General features: G+C 38.9%; 1 protein-coding gene across 3 annotated transcripts in view; it reads right to left on the reverse strand.

Moving 5' to 3' along the window:
• LOC141765180 (spectrin beta chain, non-erythrocytic 1-like) overlaps nucleotides 1-16,148 on the reverse strand; it is a 41,927-nt gene extending 25,779 nt beyond the window's left edge. The window contains exons 1-2 of one of the 3 annotated variants that reach the window (XM_074631200.1): nucleotides 15,998-16,148; nucleotides 3,874-4,104 (exon numbers count right to left, since the gene is read on the reverse strand). In XM_074631200.1, coding sequence (XP_074487301.1) covers nucleotides 3,874-4,033 — 160 coding nt within the window. In that variant the 5' untranslated portion in view covers nucleotides 4,034-4,104; nucleotides 15,998-16,148. Of the gene's footprint in view, nucleotides 1-614; nucleotides 1,215-3,873; nucleotides 4,105-15,997 lie in introns of those variants that run through there. The other 2 variants (XM_074631201.1, XM_074631202.1) reach the window with 2 other exon arrangements.

The following is a 16,148-nucleotide window of genomic DNA, read 5'->3' on the forward strand; positions in this document are numbered from 1 at the left end:
GGGTACTTTGAGTGCACTGCATTTTGCCGCACTTCCCAGTGTGAACGCACTTATGCACTCAAAATAGTAAGTGTAAGTACAGAAGTACGCGGATTGGAACACACTGCTGATCCCTGTTCTCGGCGTTCAAGTGGTGAAGTGGTGAGAACACCGCTGCTAAGCAACGGCAATATTAACGTTACTGTCGGCGTCTAGAAGCCACAGAGGATAAAATAAAATGTTCTGATGCTTCAACAGTTTGACTAAAAACTGAGACTTTCTGGATTTGATAAATGATCTTTTAAATGTTCAAACATCATTTGTGTGATTTATGGATCAATTCAAACGGGATCACAAAACGCATTTGTCTCTCTCCGTTGACTAACATTCATATTTTTCTGAAAAAAGGCCCCACTGTGGTCACAGGAAGGGGCGGGGCTTCGCCGCTCTATTGCTAACAGGCGCGGCGGCAGATCATCGAATCAGGCTGCGACATAACGTGATGTCATCAGGTAGGACGCTGCAAGAGCTCATTCAGATTCTGACTGAAACATCATCTGCTCCCTCCGACCTCTGACCTCTGACCCCTAAGTGACCCCGCTGACAGACTCTTCTCTTCTTCTTCTTCTTCTTACCTTGCAGCTGTTTGAATCGACCCTCCAGCTGGGTGTAGTTGAACTGAGTGGAGTCGGCCGACGCCCACTCCACCTCCATCACCCCCCCTAGTAGTTAGATCTAGATCTAGATCTAGATCTATATTAATATAGAGATCCAACAGGAGGAGAAAACCAGCGTCCTGCTGCGGAGTTCACAGTTTCAGTTCATCTCTGAGGCTGAAGTCCAGCAGCGTTTCAGATGATTCCACCACAGAAGAAGTGAAGATCTTCTCTCCTTTAAATCCAGACGAGTTCACGTCAAACAGAAATAAAAACCTTCCCGTTAACGAGCTTTAAAAACGTGAATAAAATCCTCCGGACTCAAAAGAGAAGAATCTCCCAGAATGAGCTGAAACTGCAGACGGGTTTAAAACCACAGAAGAAGAAGAAGAAAATAGACGTAGTGGACATGCAGCCGAAGACGAAGACGTCCTCGTGTTTCAGGAGGTGAAAGAAAAAGAGTCCAGAGTCCAGAGGTCAACGAGACGCCGCCGAGCGCCGTGTGTTTGTGTGTGCGTGTATGTGTGTGTGTGTGTGTCATCATCAGCAGCTTCATTCTTCTTCTGATTGTTCTGTTTCCCTCCAACACACACACACACACACACACACACACACACACACACACACACACACACACACACACAAGCCCCGCCGACTGCAAACAGAGGGGGGAGGAGGAGGAAACCCCCCCGCCATATAATATACACTGTAAAAAATGAAAACAATTCCTGACATTCCCAGTTTCAGTTGAACATTTGAGAGTTTCTCTGTTATTATAATTCATCATCTGTAACCTCTGATCCTGTTCAGGGCCGCGGGGGGGGGGGGGGGGGGGCAGACTATCACAGGGCTGACACGTAGAGACAGACAACCTAACACACTCACATTCACACCTACAGGACATTTAGAGTCAACAGTTAACCCAACCTGCATGTCTTTGGACTGTGGGAGGAAACCTGAGCCCCCGGAGTAAATCCACACTAACACGGAGAGAACATGTAAACTCTGTTATTATTAGTAGTAGTTTAATTCTATCAATAGATTTCTGTTTGTTATATATAAATATATATAATATAACCAGGGCTGTCAAAGTAAACGCGGTAATGTTAATGCAAATTCCACTAATTTCTTTAACGCAGAGTGAAGATCCTGGTATCATAGTAAACTATAAAACCTGATGAATCCATCGGTACCAACCAGGTCACACTAGCTCGTCATGAAGGAGGTTAAATAACGCTCCAAACTTGCGCTAAATTTCGGCGAGGAAAAACTGACATGAAAATGCAAAACACTTGCCTGCTAATATTATATGTGTAGGGCTTTCATTGTGAAAGGTGTGAAGAGAAGGAGTGGATGCTGTCGTCATGATTGAAAGGAGTAATAAAGTTGTTGTTGTTTCATAAATATAAAAAGCAACTCTTCGTTCCACACAACGTGATTGGTTGTTAATAAAAACTGGAAAATATTCTGCCAGCTGGAAGAACATTTAATAAAAAGGTGTTATATTTTTTACAGTGTAGAGTGGCTTCACCAGTCAGCCAATGACGTTAGAGTTTGACAATGATGTCATCAGGGGTGTGAAGGGGGGGGGGGGAGTTTCCCTTCATTGTTCCTTCACATTCCTGACTGAAGGACAGGAAGTCAGAGACAAACATCCTGGGCACACACACACACACACACACACACACACACACACCGACCCGCGCACGTGCACGCACACACACGCACACGCACACACACACACACACTGATTTATCAGTTAGTTTATATTTAACTTCTCCTTCAGGTATCAGACTCATCTTTTATAGTGTGATTTTCTTTTTCTACATATTAATGAGTTGTGGATCATAAACATGACAGGGACAGACTTGTCCAATCAGAGGACAGAACAGTCTCGTCCTGTCCAATCAGAGGACAGAACAGTCTCTTCCTGTCCAATCAGAGACAGTCCTGTCCAATCAGAAGACAGAACAGTCTCTTCTTGTCCAATCAGAGGACAGAACAGTCTGGTCCTGTCCAATCAGAGGACAGAACAGTCTCTTCCTGTCCAATCAGAGACAGTCCTGTCCAATCAGAGGACAGAACAGTCTCTTCCTGTCCAATCAGAGACAGTCCTGTCCAATCAGAAGACAGAACAGTCTGGTCCTATCCAATCAGAGGACAGAACAGTCTGGTCCTGTCCAATCAGAGGACAGAACAGTCTCTTCCTGTCCAATCAGAGACAGTCCTGTCCAATCAGAGGACAGAACAGTCTCTTCCTGTCCAATCAGAGACAGTCCTGTCCAATCAGAAGACAGAACAGTCTCTTCCTGTCCAATCAGAGACAGTCCTGTCCAATCAGAGGACAGAACAGTCTCTTCCTGTCCAATCAGAGACAGTCCTGTCCAATCAGAGGACAGAACAGTCTGGTCCTGTCCAATCAGAGGACAGAACAGTCTCTTCCTGTCCAATCAGAGACAGTCCTGTCCAATCAGAGGACAGAACAGTCTCTTCCTGTCCAATCAGAGACAGTCCTGTCCAATCAGAGGACAGAACAGTCTCTTCCTGTCCAATCAGAGACAGTCTTGTCCAATCAGAGGACAGTCCTGTCCAATCAGAGGACAGTCCTGTCCAATCAGAGGGCAGAACAGTCTCTTCCTGTCCAATCAGAGGACAGAACAGTCTCTTCCTGTCCTCAGCGCTGCAATCAGCTGATCAGACTGAATCTGTTCTGCAGAGAAATCACATTATCCATCAGTGAGTCAGCAGAGCGCCGAGCATGCTGGGAGTCTGAACTCAGCCCTTCACAATAAAAGCCCTGAGACCTAATCCCTTCACAATAAAAGCCCTGTAAATTTACAGGAAATGTCTTCAGGGAAACATTATATCTGTCTACTCCTCTTCCTCCTCCTCCTGAGTCATGTGACTCAGTGTCTCATATTCAGTGTTGCATCACACAGACACATTATGATGTCATCACAATGTGACACGGTATTTTAGTTTTTGTCTTATTTCGTCTTTTGTTTGTCGTTGAGCGTCTCTGTCGTCTCTCTGTCTGTCTCTATCGTCTCTTTGTCTCTGTCGTCTCTCTGTCTCTGTCTCTATCGTCTCTTTGTCTCTGTCGTCTCTCTGTTGTCCCTGTCTTTGTCTCTGTCGTCTCTCTGTCTCTGTCTCTGTCCTCTGTCTCTGCTGTCTTTGGTGCAGATGGACCTCAGGTAACCTGATTTAAGGTGGTATTTTAAGGCGGCGGGGCTCTTACCTGCGAGCGCCTTGATGCGCGAGCGTTCGAAGAGGCGGGCCGAGCTGTTCTCGTTGTCCCAGTCCTCGTCCCAGCGGTTGTTGACCGTGTCATTGTTGGTGCTGCTGTACTGCTGCTGCAGCTCATTGTGGTCGAAATCGGCGGCCACCGTCGTCATCATGACCTTTCACCTCTGACTCACGCCTCAAAGTCAGCGGGGACGCGTCCACATCGGCGGTTTCAGGCCGAGCCCTGCGGGACAGGAAGTCAACATGTTCAATAAATATGATCAGAGAGCACTCTGGGAAATCCATCAGGAGCTCATTAACATATTATGATGACATCAGACTGATGACAACACTGTGTGATGACATCATGTAGATGTGTCCTCACAAAGACACAAAGACTGCAGGTCCTCACAAGAGACAACAGTGGTGTCAAAGTAAAAAGTCAGGCGTTCACTGACTGTTGCTTTCTGCAGCTGACTGTCTCTGTTAATGAGGCGTTCACTGACTGTTGCTTTCTGCAGCCGACTGTCTCTGTTAATGAGGCGTTCACTGACTGTTGCTTTCTGCAGCCGACTGTCTCTGTTAATGAGACATGTCTGATGTGTGATGTCATGTGTGATGGTGTGATGTCATGTGTGATGTCGTGCCACGCTGAGCTCCCATTGGCTGCTGGGTCAGCTGACCGGAGCTAATGGAGGAAGTAAACAGCTCCATCACATCAGAGTTATTGGACTGAAGGAGCCATTAGAGCACTCAGACATCCAGAGGACGTCCTCGGGGACACCGCTAATGGCTTCCACTTCCCAGAATCCTCTGCTGCATGATGGAACCTGATCACTGATCAGTCTGAGCCGACGGCTGCAGCGCCGGAGGTCAGAGGTCAGAGGTCAGAGGTCAGAGGTCGGTAGAGGAACCGAAAAGTGGAAAGTAACCAAGTACATTTACTCAAGGACTACTTTGAGGTACTTGTTCTTTAGTATTTCTACTTCCACTCTTCTACATCTCAGAGGTATCTATTGTACTTTAAACTCTACTACATCTCAGAGGTATCTATTGTACTTTAAACTCTACTACATCTCAGAGGTATCTATTGTACTTTATACTCTACTACATCTCAGAGGTATCTATTGTACTTTATACTCTACTACATCTCAGAGGTATCTATTGTACTTTATACTCTACTACATCTCAGAGGTATCTATTGTACTTTATACTCTACTAGATTTATCTGACACATCTATACTTTTACTGGAGAATACTTTAACTACATTTAGATGATAGTACTGACATACAAGGTTGTAGTGGAGTATTTTCAGTGTGTAGTACTTTTACTGCAGAAAGGATCAGAATACTTCCTCTACCTCTGAGTAAAAGTACTTTTAGCGAGTAAAAACAAATGAAATCATTTCCTGTTTGTTCTGTTATGATGAGTTCAGTCAGCCAATAGGAACGCAGCATTGCTCTCACTGTTTACAGTCAGCCAATAGGAACACAGCGTTGCTCTCACACTGTTTACAGTCAGCCAATAGGAACACAGCGTTGCTCTCACTGTTTACAGTCAGCCAATAGGAACACAGCGTTGCTCTCACACTGTTTAGTCAGCCAATAGGAACGCAGCGTTGCTCTCACACTGTTTATAGTCTCCTATTGATCTGATCGATATTTATCGACCACAGCTGAGTGCAGCTAACGGAGACCTCCTGAGGACATCAGCCTCTTAACGTGATCAACATGAAGGATGAAAAACTATTAAAGTATTTATTACTGAGTATTAAAACTACTCCAACAAGTACAGTTTACTCCAAACAGTAACTTAGGTACACGTAACAGAGTAAAAGTACCTCAGAGTGAAGAGATAGTACAACGTGAAGAACAACCACCCAACCGGGACGCACACAGGACAAAAACAAGCGCACCTCCTGCTTTAACACACTGCTTTCATTCTACATTCATCCCTCTATTATATGTTTAATTTACTGATTTACTTGAGTCAATAAAATATCAAAGTTTACAAGGTGACACAAAGATTATTAATATTTTACATCAGCTCAAATAAAGACACAATTAATCACATTAATGTTTCAAGTTTATTTAAATAACTGACTTTATATTAGATCAATGATTTAACATAAAGTCAGTTGTCTAAATAAATAAATATTATTTAAATAAATTATTATTATTTAAATAAATAAAAAGCCAGTTATTTAAATAAATAACTGACCTTATATTATATCAATGATTTAATATAAAGTCAGTTATTTAAATAAATAAATATTATTTAAATAAATAAAAAGCCAGTTATTTAAATAAATAACTGACCTTATATTAGATCAATGATTTAAAATGATCATTAATAAACTGATTAAGTCTTTTCAGCTCAACTTTGATTAAATTTAATAAAAATAAAACTGAACATGAATGAATAAATAAAACCTTTATTTGAACGTCTTAATGCAAATATTTGTACATATTTCATACTTTTTATATTCTCATTTTCTTATTTTTATTTTAGTACTAGTTAATATTTCTTTACATACTATGTTGTGTTTATATTTTAGCATTATGTACATTATTTATATGTTTACATACTCCTTTATTTCTATTTTATTACATTTCTTTATGTTTGTATAAGAGCAACTGTTATGTCCCATCCTCCCGGGGATAAATAAAGTAGATCAACATATCAATCTATAGTAGATATGATTCTGATATTTCTAAAAGTGAGAAATGTCAAACATAAAAACATAAAAAGTGAATAATAAAAAACAGAGTGAAGAAGGTAGAAAAATAAAAGAGGTTTTCCCTGAAAAAGAAGATAAAAATAGAGTGAAAACTGGGAGGGGGGGGGGACAGGAAGTACTGGGGCCGCCGCCCCGTCCCTCTGGGACCATCCCCCAACATGACCACACTCAGCTGTTCTACAACTGTTTACTAACTGCTAGCTAATGAGGAGAACATTCCACTTAGAGCATTCAGAGGATGGATGGATCAGACTAGAGACCTAGAGCATTCAGAGGATGGATGGATCAGACTAGAGACCTAGAGCATTCAGAGGATGGATGGATCAGACTAGAGACCTAGAGCATTCAGAGGATGGATGGATCAGACTAGAGACCTAGAGCATTCAGAGGATGGATGGATCAGACTAGAGACCTAGAGCATTCAAAAATGCAATTCTTGCAGAAATCTAAAAAATGTCAAAACGTTTTTGATCACAGCATGTCTTCTTCTCTGGTGTTCCTCAAGGTCTTGGTGTGTTAATGTGGTATTTTGGAGGGATTATTGATCATTTTTATTAATTCTCCAGTGGGGAAAAATTGTTAAATTTAGCACCAAATCTGTGGAACAAATGGGATCAACCCAAAAATTGCTGCAAAAACTTAAGAGACCTAATAGAGCATGGAGATGACCATCACATACTACTATCATCATGTTCTAAACCCTGATAAGAACATCTTGACCCTCAGTGCTGAGCAGCATCTCAAATTAATTTTCAGGTTCCAGTTTTCAGATGATGTACACCACTTCTATGTGACATCTACTGTTGACCTGCTATCTCCCCCTAAAGACCCCCTGGACCCCCTAAAGAAGACCGGCTCTATTGAGGGTGTCAGGGGGTACAGAATCAGGGACAGCGGTACACCAGCATGCTTTAGTCTAGCTCAGCATGGAGACCATCAAAACGTCTGTTGCATTCTTTAAATACACTGGACAGGAGGGTCTGTGTGTGTTGGGGGGGGGGGGGACCTCAGTAAATACCATCAGACATTCTTCATCCTGACAGTCACAGCTGAGGAAACACACAACACACACACACAGGGCAGCCGGTGTGAGTCACCTGTCTCCTAGCAACAGCTGTCTCGCAGGACGACCACACACACACACACACACACACACACACAGTGATGTTAACATGCTAAGCTAAGCTAACGGCTGCTGGTATCAGTGTGTACGTGTGACTCTCAGAGAGGAAGAGGAGAAGAAGAGGGTTTATATCTAGACGTGATATCTAACTGCTCCTTTAAGTATCGGCACAGTTTGACCTTTAACCCTAGAGGACACAGAGAGGTCCTCAGTAAATGTGACGACAACATTAGTTTAACTGCATTGTTTTCTATTTGGGACGTCCTAACCGGACGCACGGTTTCTATTTATTCCAGGTGTCGCTGTTAACAAGCAATCTCTGATTCTCACAGAGTCCCGTTAACTTTCCTTCAGTAAAGTCAGTCGGAAAGAGAGTCGTACAATATCGAAGCAGCGTTTCAGAGACGTCATTAATACTGTCATTAATACTGTTAATAATACTGTCAATAATACTGTCAATAATACTGTCAATAATACTGTCAATAATACTGTTAATAATACTGTCAATAATACTGTCAGTAATACTGTCAATAATACTGTTAATAATACTGTCAATAATACTGTTAATAATACTGTCAATAATACTGTCAATAATACTGTCATTAATACTGTCATTAATACTGTCATTAATACTGTCAATAATACTGTCATTAATACTGTCAATAATACTGTCATTAATACTGTCATTAATACTGTCAATAATACTGTTAATAATACTGTTAATAATACTGTCAATAATACTGTCATTAATACTGTCAATAATACTGTCATTAATACTGTCATTAATACTGTCATTAATACTGTTAATAATACTGTCATTAATACTGTCAATAATACTGTCATTAATACTGTCATTAATACTGTCATTAATACTGTCATTAATACTGTCAATAATACTGTCATTAATACTGTCATTAATACTGTCATTAATACTGTCAATAATACTGTCATTAATACTGTCATTAATACTGTCATTAATACTGTCATTAATACTGTCAATAATACTGTTAATAATACTGTTAATAATACTGTCAATAATACTGTCATTAATACTGTCAATAATACTGTCATTAATACTGTCATTAATACTGTCATTAATACTGTCAGTAATACTGTCAATAATACTGTTAATAATACTGTCATTAATACTGTCATTAATACTGTCAATAATACTGTCATTAATACTGTCAATAATACTGTCATTAATACTGTCAATAATACTGTCAATAATACTGTCATTAATACTGTCATTAATACTGTCATTAATACTGTCAATAATACTGTCATTAATACTGTCAATAATACTGTCATTAATACTGTCAATAATACTGTCATTAATACTGTCATTAATACTGTCAATAATACTGTCATTAATACTGTCATTAATACTGTCATTAATACTGTCAATAATACTGTTAATAATACTGTCAATAATACTGTCATTAATACTGTCAATAATACTGTCATTAATACTGTCATTAATACTGTCATTAATACTGTCAATAATACTGTCAATAATACTGTCAATAATACTGTCATTAATACTGTCAATAATACTGTCATTAATACTGTCATTAATACTGTCATTAATACTGTCATTAATACTGTTAATAATACTGTTAATAATACTGTTAATAATACTGTCATTAATACTGTCAATAATACTGTCATTAATACTGTTAATAATACTGTTAATAATACTGTTAATAATACTGTCATTAATACTGTCAGTAATACTGTCAATAATACTGTTAATAATACTGTCATTAATACTGTCAATAATACTGTCAGTAATACTGTCAATAATACTGTCAGTAATACTGTTAATAATACTGTCATTAATACTGTTAATAATACTGTCATTAATACTGTTAATAATACTGTCAATAATACTGTTAATAATACTGTCAGTAATACTGTTAATAATACTGTCATTAATACTGTCAATAATACTGTCAGTAATACTGTCAATAATACTGTTAATAATACTGTCAATAATACTGTTAATAATACTGTCATTAATACTGTCAATAATACTGTCATTAATACTGTTAATAATACTGTTAATAATACTGTCAATAATACTGTCAGTAATACTGTCAATAATACTGTTAATAATACTGTCAATAATACTGTTAATAATACTGTCAGTAATACTGTTAATAATACTGTTAATAATACTGTCATTAATACTGTCAATAATACTGTCAGTAATACTGTCAATAATACTGTTAATAATACTGTCAATAATACTGTTAATAATACTGTCATTAATACTGTCAATAATACTGTCAGTAATACTGTTAATAATACTGTTAATAATACTGTCATTAATACTGTCAATAATACTGTCAGTAATACTGTCAATAATACTGTTAATAATACTGTCAATAATACTGTTAATAATACTGTCATTAATACTGTCAATAATACTGTCATTAATACTGTTAATAATACTGTTAATAATACTATCAATAATACTATCATTAATACTGTCAATAATACTGTCATTAATACTGTCAATAATACTGTCATTAATACTGTTAATAATACTGTTAATAATACTGTTAATAATACTGTTAATAATACTGTCATTAATACTGTCATTAATACTGTTAATAATACTGTTAATAATACTGTTAATAATACTGTCAATAATACTGTCAGTAATACTGTTAATAATACTGTTAATAATACTGTCAATAATACTGTCATTAATACTGTTAATAATACTGTTAATAATACTGTTAATAATACTGTCAATAATACTGTCAGTAATACTGTCAATAATACTGTTAATAATACTGTCAATAATACTGTTAATAATACTGTCAATAATACTGTCAATAATACTGTCATTAATACTGTCAATAATACTGTCATTAATACTGTTAATAATACTGTTAATAATACTGTCAATAATACTGTCATTAATACTGTCAATAATACTGTCATTAATACTGTCAATAATACTGTCAATAATACTGTCAATAATACTGTCAATAATACTGTCAGTAATACTGTCAATAATACTGTTAATAATACATACTTGTCAATAATACTGGGATTATCAATTAATACTGTCATTAATACTGTCATTAATACTGTCAATAATACTGTCATTAATACTGTCAATAATACTGTCAGTAATACTGTCATTAATACTGTCATTAATACTGTCCATTAATACTGTCATTAATAGTCATATATGTCATTAATACTGTCATTAATACTGTCAATAATACTGTCATTAATACTGTCAATAATACTGTCATTAATACTGTCAATAATACTGTCATTAATACTGTCATTAATACTGTCATTAATACTGTCATTAATACTGTCAATAATACTGTCATAATACTGTCAATAATACTGTCATTAATACTGTCAATAATACTGTCATTAATACTGTCAATAATACTGTTAATAATACTGTCAATAATACTGTCAATAATACTGTCATTAATACTGTCAGTAATACTGTCAATAATACTGTCAATAATACTGTTAATAATACTGTCAATAATACTGTCAATAATACTGTCATTAATACTGTCAATAATACTGTCATTAATACTGTCAATAATACTGTCATTAATACTGTCAATAATACTGTCAATAATACTGTAATAATACTGTCATTAATACTGTCAATAATACTGTCATTAATACTGTCAATAATACTGTCATTAATACTGTCATAATACTGTCATTAATACTGTCAATAATACTGTCATTAATACTGTCAATAATACTGTCATAATACTGTCATTAATACTGTCATAATACTGTCAATAATACTGTCAATAATACTGTCAATAATACTGTCATTAATACTGTCATTAATACTGTCATTAATACTGTCATTAATACTGTCAATAATACTGTCATTAATACTGTCAATAATACTGTCATTAATACTGTCAATAATACTGTCATTAATACTGTAATTAATACTGTCATTAATACTGTCATTAATACTGTCATTAATACTGTCATTAATACTGTCATTAATACTGTCATTAATACTGTCATTAATACTGTCAATAATACTGCATATTACTGTCAGTATACTGTCAATAATACTGTCATTAATACTGTTAATAATACTGTCAATAATACTGTCAATAATACTGTCATTAATACTGTCAATAATACTGTCATTAATACTGTCAATAATACTGTCATTAATACTGTCATTAATACTGTCATTAATACTGTCAATAATACTGTCATTAATACTGTCAATAATACTGTCATTAATACTGTCAATAATACTGTCATTAATACTGTCATTAATACTGTCATTAATACTGTCAGTAATACTGTTAATAATACTGTCAATAATACTGTCAGTAATACTGTCAATAATACTGTTAATAATACTGTCATTAATACTGTCAATAATACTGTCATTAATACTGTCAATAATACTGTTAATAATACTGTCATTAATACTGTCATTAATACAGCAATGCAGCAACCTCGTATCTCCAGCCTGTTTTCAGCTTAGTGACGACTCATCTTCATCTGATCTAAGAGGCTTTTTAAAGAGTTTATTCAGCTTCAGGAGGACGAAGAGGACGAAGAGGAGGATTTACTCTTCATCCTTCAGTTAATCACAAACATTCAACATCAACACATCTGGAGATACCTGGTTTCACCTGGACAGGAAGGACCTAGATAAATGTAGTGGAGTATTTAGTACAATAGTTACCTCTGAGATGTAGTGGAGGAGAAGTAGATATACTCTAGTATAAGTACCGTGAATCTGTACTTAATTGTATTGCAGTTACTGTTGTAAAACGAGGTGCGTTTGAATCGTCCACCTGAGAGAGAAGAGGTCTGTGATCACACTAATAGCTCTAAACCAAGATGGAGGAACTCTGGAGCCTCTTCCCTTCATTATTCATGTTAATGAGCGTCAGTCTGGTGAGCTGAGGACACTCAGAGACACTAATATCAGACCTTAAACTAATCATCTGCATTATTGATCACCAGTTATAAAGCGTATCGTGTTTCAGACATTTAAATGTTCAAACAGTAGAATTCATGTTGTTTATTAACGGTCTGATCCATTACCAGACAAACTGCTGAATATCATCATAATAATATTCATAATAATAACACAGGAGTGAGAGTAAATATGGAACGTTTCCATCGTAAACATTTCCTGTAACGCTCACATTGATTATTTCAGAGTATTCCCAGAGGACGCCTACAGACAGGACGCTACTTCCTGTCATGGTTCCATTAACTCTAATGTGTTCTCTGAGTACCTCCGCAGAACGTTTGGAGAACGTACTCTGAAGCTTCAGGAAGACATTAAAATGTTGTGTTTAAGAACATTTATCCAAAGAATAAGACCGTGAGACAAACAACCGACGTCCTGTAAACGTGTTTATGAGCTTTGTTTACATGATGTGGTCCAACATAAGGTTCTCCTACAGTTTGTCCGTCAGACGAGTCGCACGGTTCCTTCACATGAAACTCGTGTTTACAACACGGGGAAGGCGTGGACACGATATGCTCGGCGTTAAAGTGGTTAAGTGGTGAGAACGCCGCCGCTAAGCAACAACAATATTAACGTTACTGTCGGCTAGGGATGCACAATTACACAAATAATAATCATGACTTCGGGGTTCCCACAGTTAACTGAACATGATCGACTGAGATATTAACGTTTGAAATGTTCTGCTCGTAGAAAACTCTGCAGCAGATCAAATCAAATCAAGCGCTTCCTAAACTAACAGCCACCATCCGGTGATCCAGATGTTTTGGCTTCACTTTTAGGTATAGATATTATCTATACAACCAATGTGTTTATGATTAAAGGTCCCATATCGTGCTCATTTTCAGGTGCATACTTGTATTTTGTGTTTCTACTTGAACATGTTTACATGATGTAAACACCTTTATTTTCCTCATCCTGTCTGTCTGAATATTCCTGTATTCACCCTCTGTCTGAAACGCTCCGTTTTAGTGCATTTCAACTGAATTGCGTTGTTAGGCAACAGCTTGGGTCCATGTTTACTTCCTGTCAGCTGATGTTATTCACATCCACTGCAACAGGAAATAAACTGGGAGTCATTTAGAATGTTTACGTTTAAAACCGTGTAATGGTCTAAATATTGTATATTTGTGACATCACAAATGGACAGAAATCCTGACGGCTTGTTTCAAACCTCACGCTCCACCTCCCTGACGGTGCGCTGGTGGTGCGCCCGACCCTGCGGGGACGGGATCCCCCTCAGCCGGTGCGCGCTGGCCCTCACTTTCATTGCACTGCGGGGTTGTGCTTGCACCCTCTGACTCGCGCGTGCGTTAGACTCCTTGGTTCGTGTTTCAAGGCGGGTCGGGTGGGTTGCCAACATCGCCACAGACCTCTGGCGCCTTTTACGGACGTGGCACAGCGCGGTTGGGGTGCACTGAGGACAGTCCGCCCCAGTCGACAGTCGCACGGGTAGCAGGGGGCCCCGTAAAGCTGCAGCTGTGAGCCACCTTCACACCCTCCAGCTGGCTGTTAACGAGGGTCTTTTGGCACAGAGAAGTACTCGTATCGGTACTCGTATCGGTACTCGGTATCGGCGAGTACCCAAATGTAAGTACTTGTACTCGGTCTGAAAAAAAGTGGAATCAGTGCAATTATTATGTAGCGAAAAATTAACTGCCATGGCCTCCGACATTTCTGACAACGCCAACAAACACGTCACAACTCGTGAACTCTGAGCTTTCAGAAACTTTCCCCTGACGAGGGCGTTCATATGAACTCTACTGGTGAACACGGTAAACACCACCACATCTGAAGGAACCAGTAAAACGTGAAGAAGGTGAACAAGAGAACGTTCTGTAGAGAACCTTCTAAAGTTACAACGCATGATGACTTGCATTATTATCAATGTTTATCTGTTGACTGTTGCTTCCATTCATTAATTTATTCATTCATTCATTGTTTGTTTGTTTGTTTCCTTTAAAAGTTCTGAGCTTCAAACTGAGTTTCATTCGACCAACAAAACCCCAAAATTAAAAGATATATGAATGTAAATGGGTTCTGTGGGTACCCACGAGTCTCCCCTTTACAGACATGCTCACTTTATGATGATCACATGCAGTTTGGGGCAAGTCGTAGTCAAGTCAGCACACTGACACACTGACAGCTGTTGTTGCCTGTTGGGCTGCAGTTTGCCATGTTATGATCTGAGCATATTGTTTTATGCTAAATGCAGTACCTGTGAGGGTTTCTGGATCAATATCTGTCATTGATTTGTGTTGTTCATTGATTTACAATAATAAATATATCCATACATTTACATAAAGCAGCATATTTGTCCACTCCCATGTTGATAAGAGGATTAAATACTGGACTGATCTCCTTTAAGGTTCATTTAGAACAGATAAAAACATGATTCAATATTTGAATTGATTGACAGCTCTAATTATTATTAATAAACATGTTTCTGATTTAACTAATCAGAACGTTTAGAAAACATTCCCAGAATGTTCCAGCAACTAAATATTGATGCTGAGTGTTGAGTTCGGGTTCTGGTTCTGGTGTATAGAGACCTATAGAGTCCTATAGGGATCTATAGAGACCAGTCTGGGGAGGTCTGCAGGTCCAGCCCGGACCCCCCTCCCTGGAGGACCCTGGAGCCGCCCTGCCCTGCGTGACGTCATCACGGTTCTGGAACCTCCATGTTTGTGTTTTGCAGGGATTCACGCAACGTTCCCGCAACGTTCACGCAACCACCACCAGTCCACCGGGCCTGCAGAGCCTCCCTCAGCCGGGGGCCGGAGGCTGCAGGCCGGACTAATCCTGCTCATCCTCCCGCTGCACAAACACACCAATACCGTGCACTGTTTATTGTCCTGAGCACGCACACACACACTAACACAACACCATCTCCTCTTCCTCCCGCGGCCACGCCTGTTTTTGCGTCCGTGCATGATGGCGCACCGTTATTCTGCTCCATCCTCCATCCGGCCGCCTCTACAGGCTGCTGGGCGGCCGGCTGAGGAGCACCGCGGGCCGGCCACAGAGAGAGAGAGGGACCGGGGAGAGGGACCGGGCCTCCGGGAGGACTCTCTGCTGCAGACCGGAGAGAGAGTCCTCACTCCCGGGTCTCCGACGGGTCTCCGACGGGTCTCCGAAGGGGAGTTAACGGAGGATCGGAGGCTTCACCGCTCCAATCACTGCACCGCGACAACACAAACCCAGTAGAACCCAGTAGAACCCAGTACAGACCAGTAGAACCCACTGAGGAGCTGCTTACCTGCTCAGAAGATCACAGCGAGTCTGCGAAGTTGAGCTGAGACGAAGAAGAGTCGGAGACAGAGAGAGAGGACAGACTGAGAGACAGACAGGAGGAGGAGGAGGAAGAGGAGGAGGAAGAGGAGGAGGGAGCTGCTGCTGCTGCTGCTGCA

Source organism: Sebastes fasciatus, chromosome 3 (genome assembly GCF_043250625.1).
Source record: "Sebastes fasciatus isolate fSebFas1 chromosome 3, fSebFas1.pri, whole genome shotgun sequence".
NCBI lineage: Eukaryota > Metazoa > Chordata > Actinopteri > Perciformes > Sebastidae > Sebastes > Sebastes fasciatus.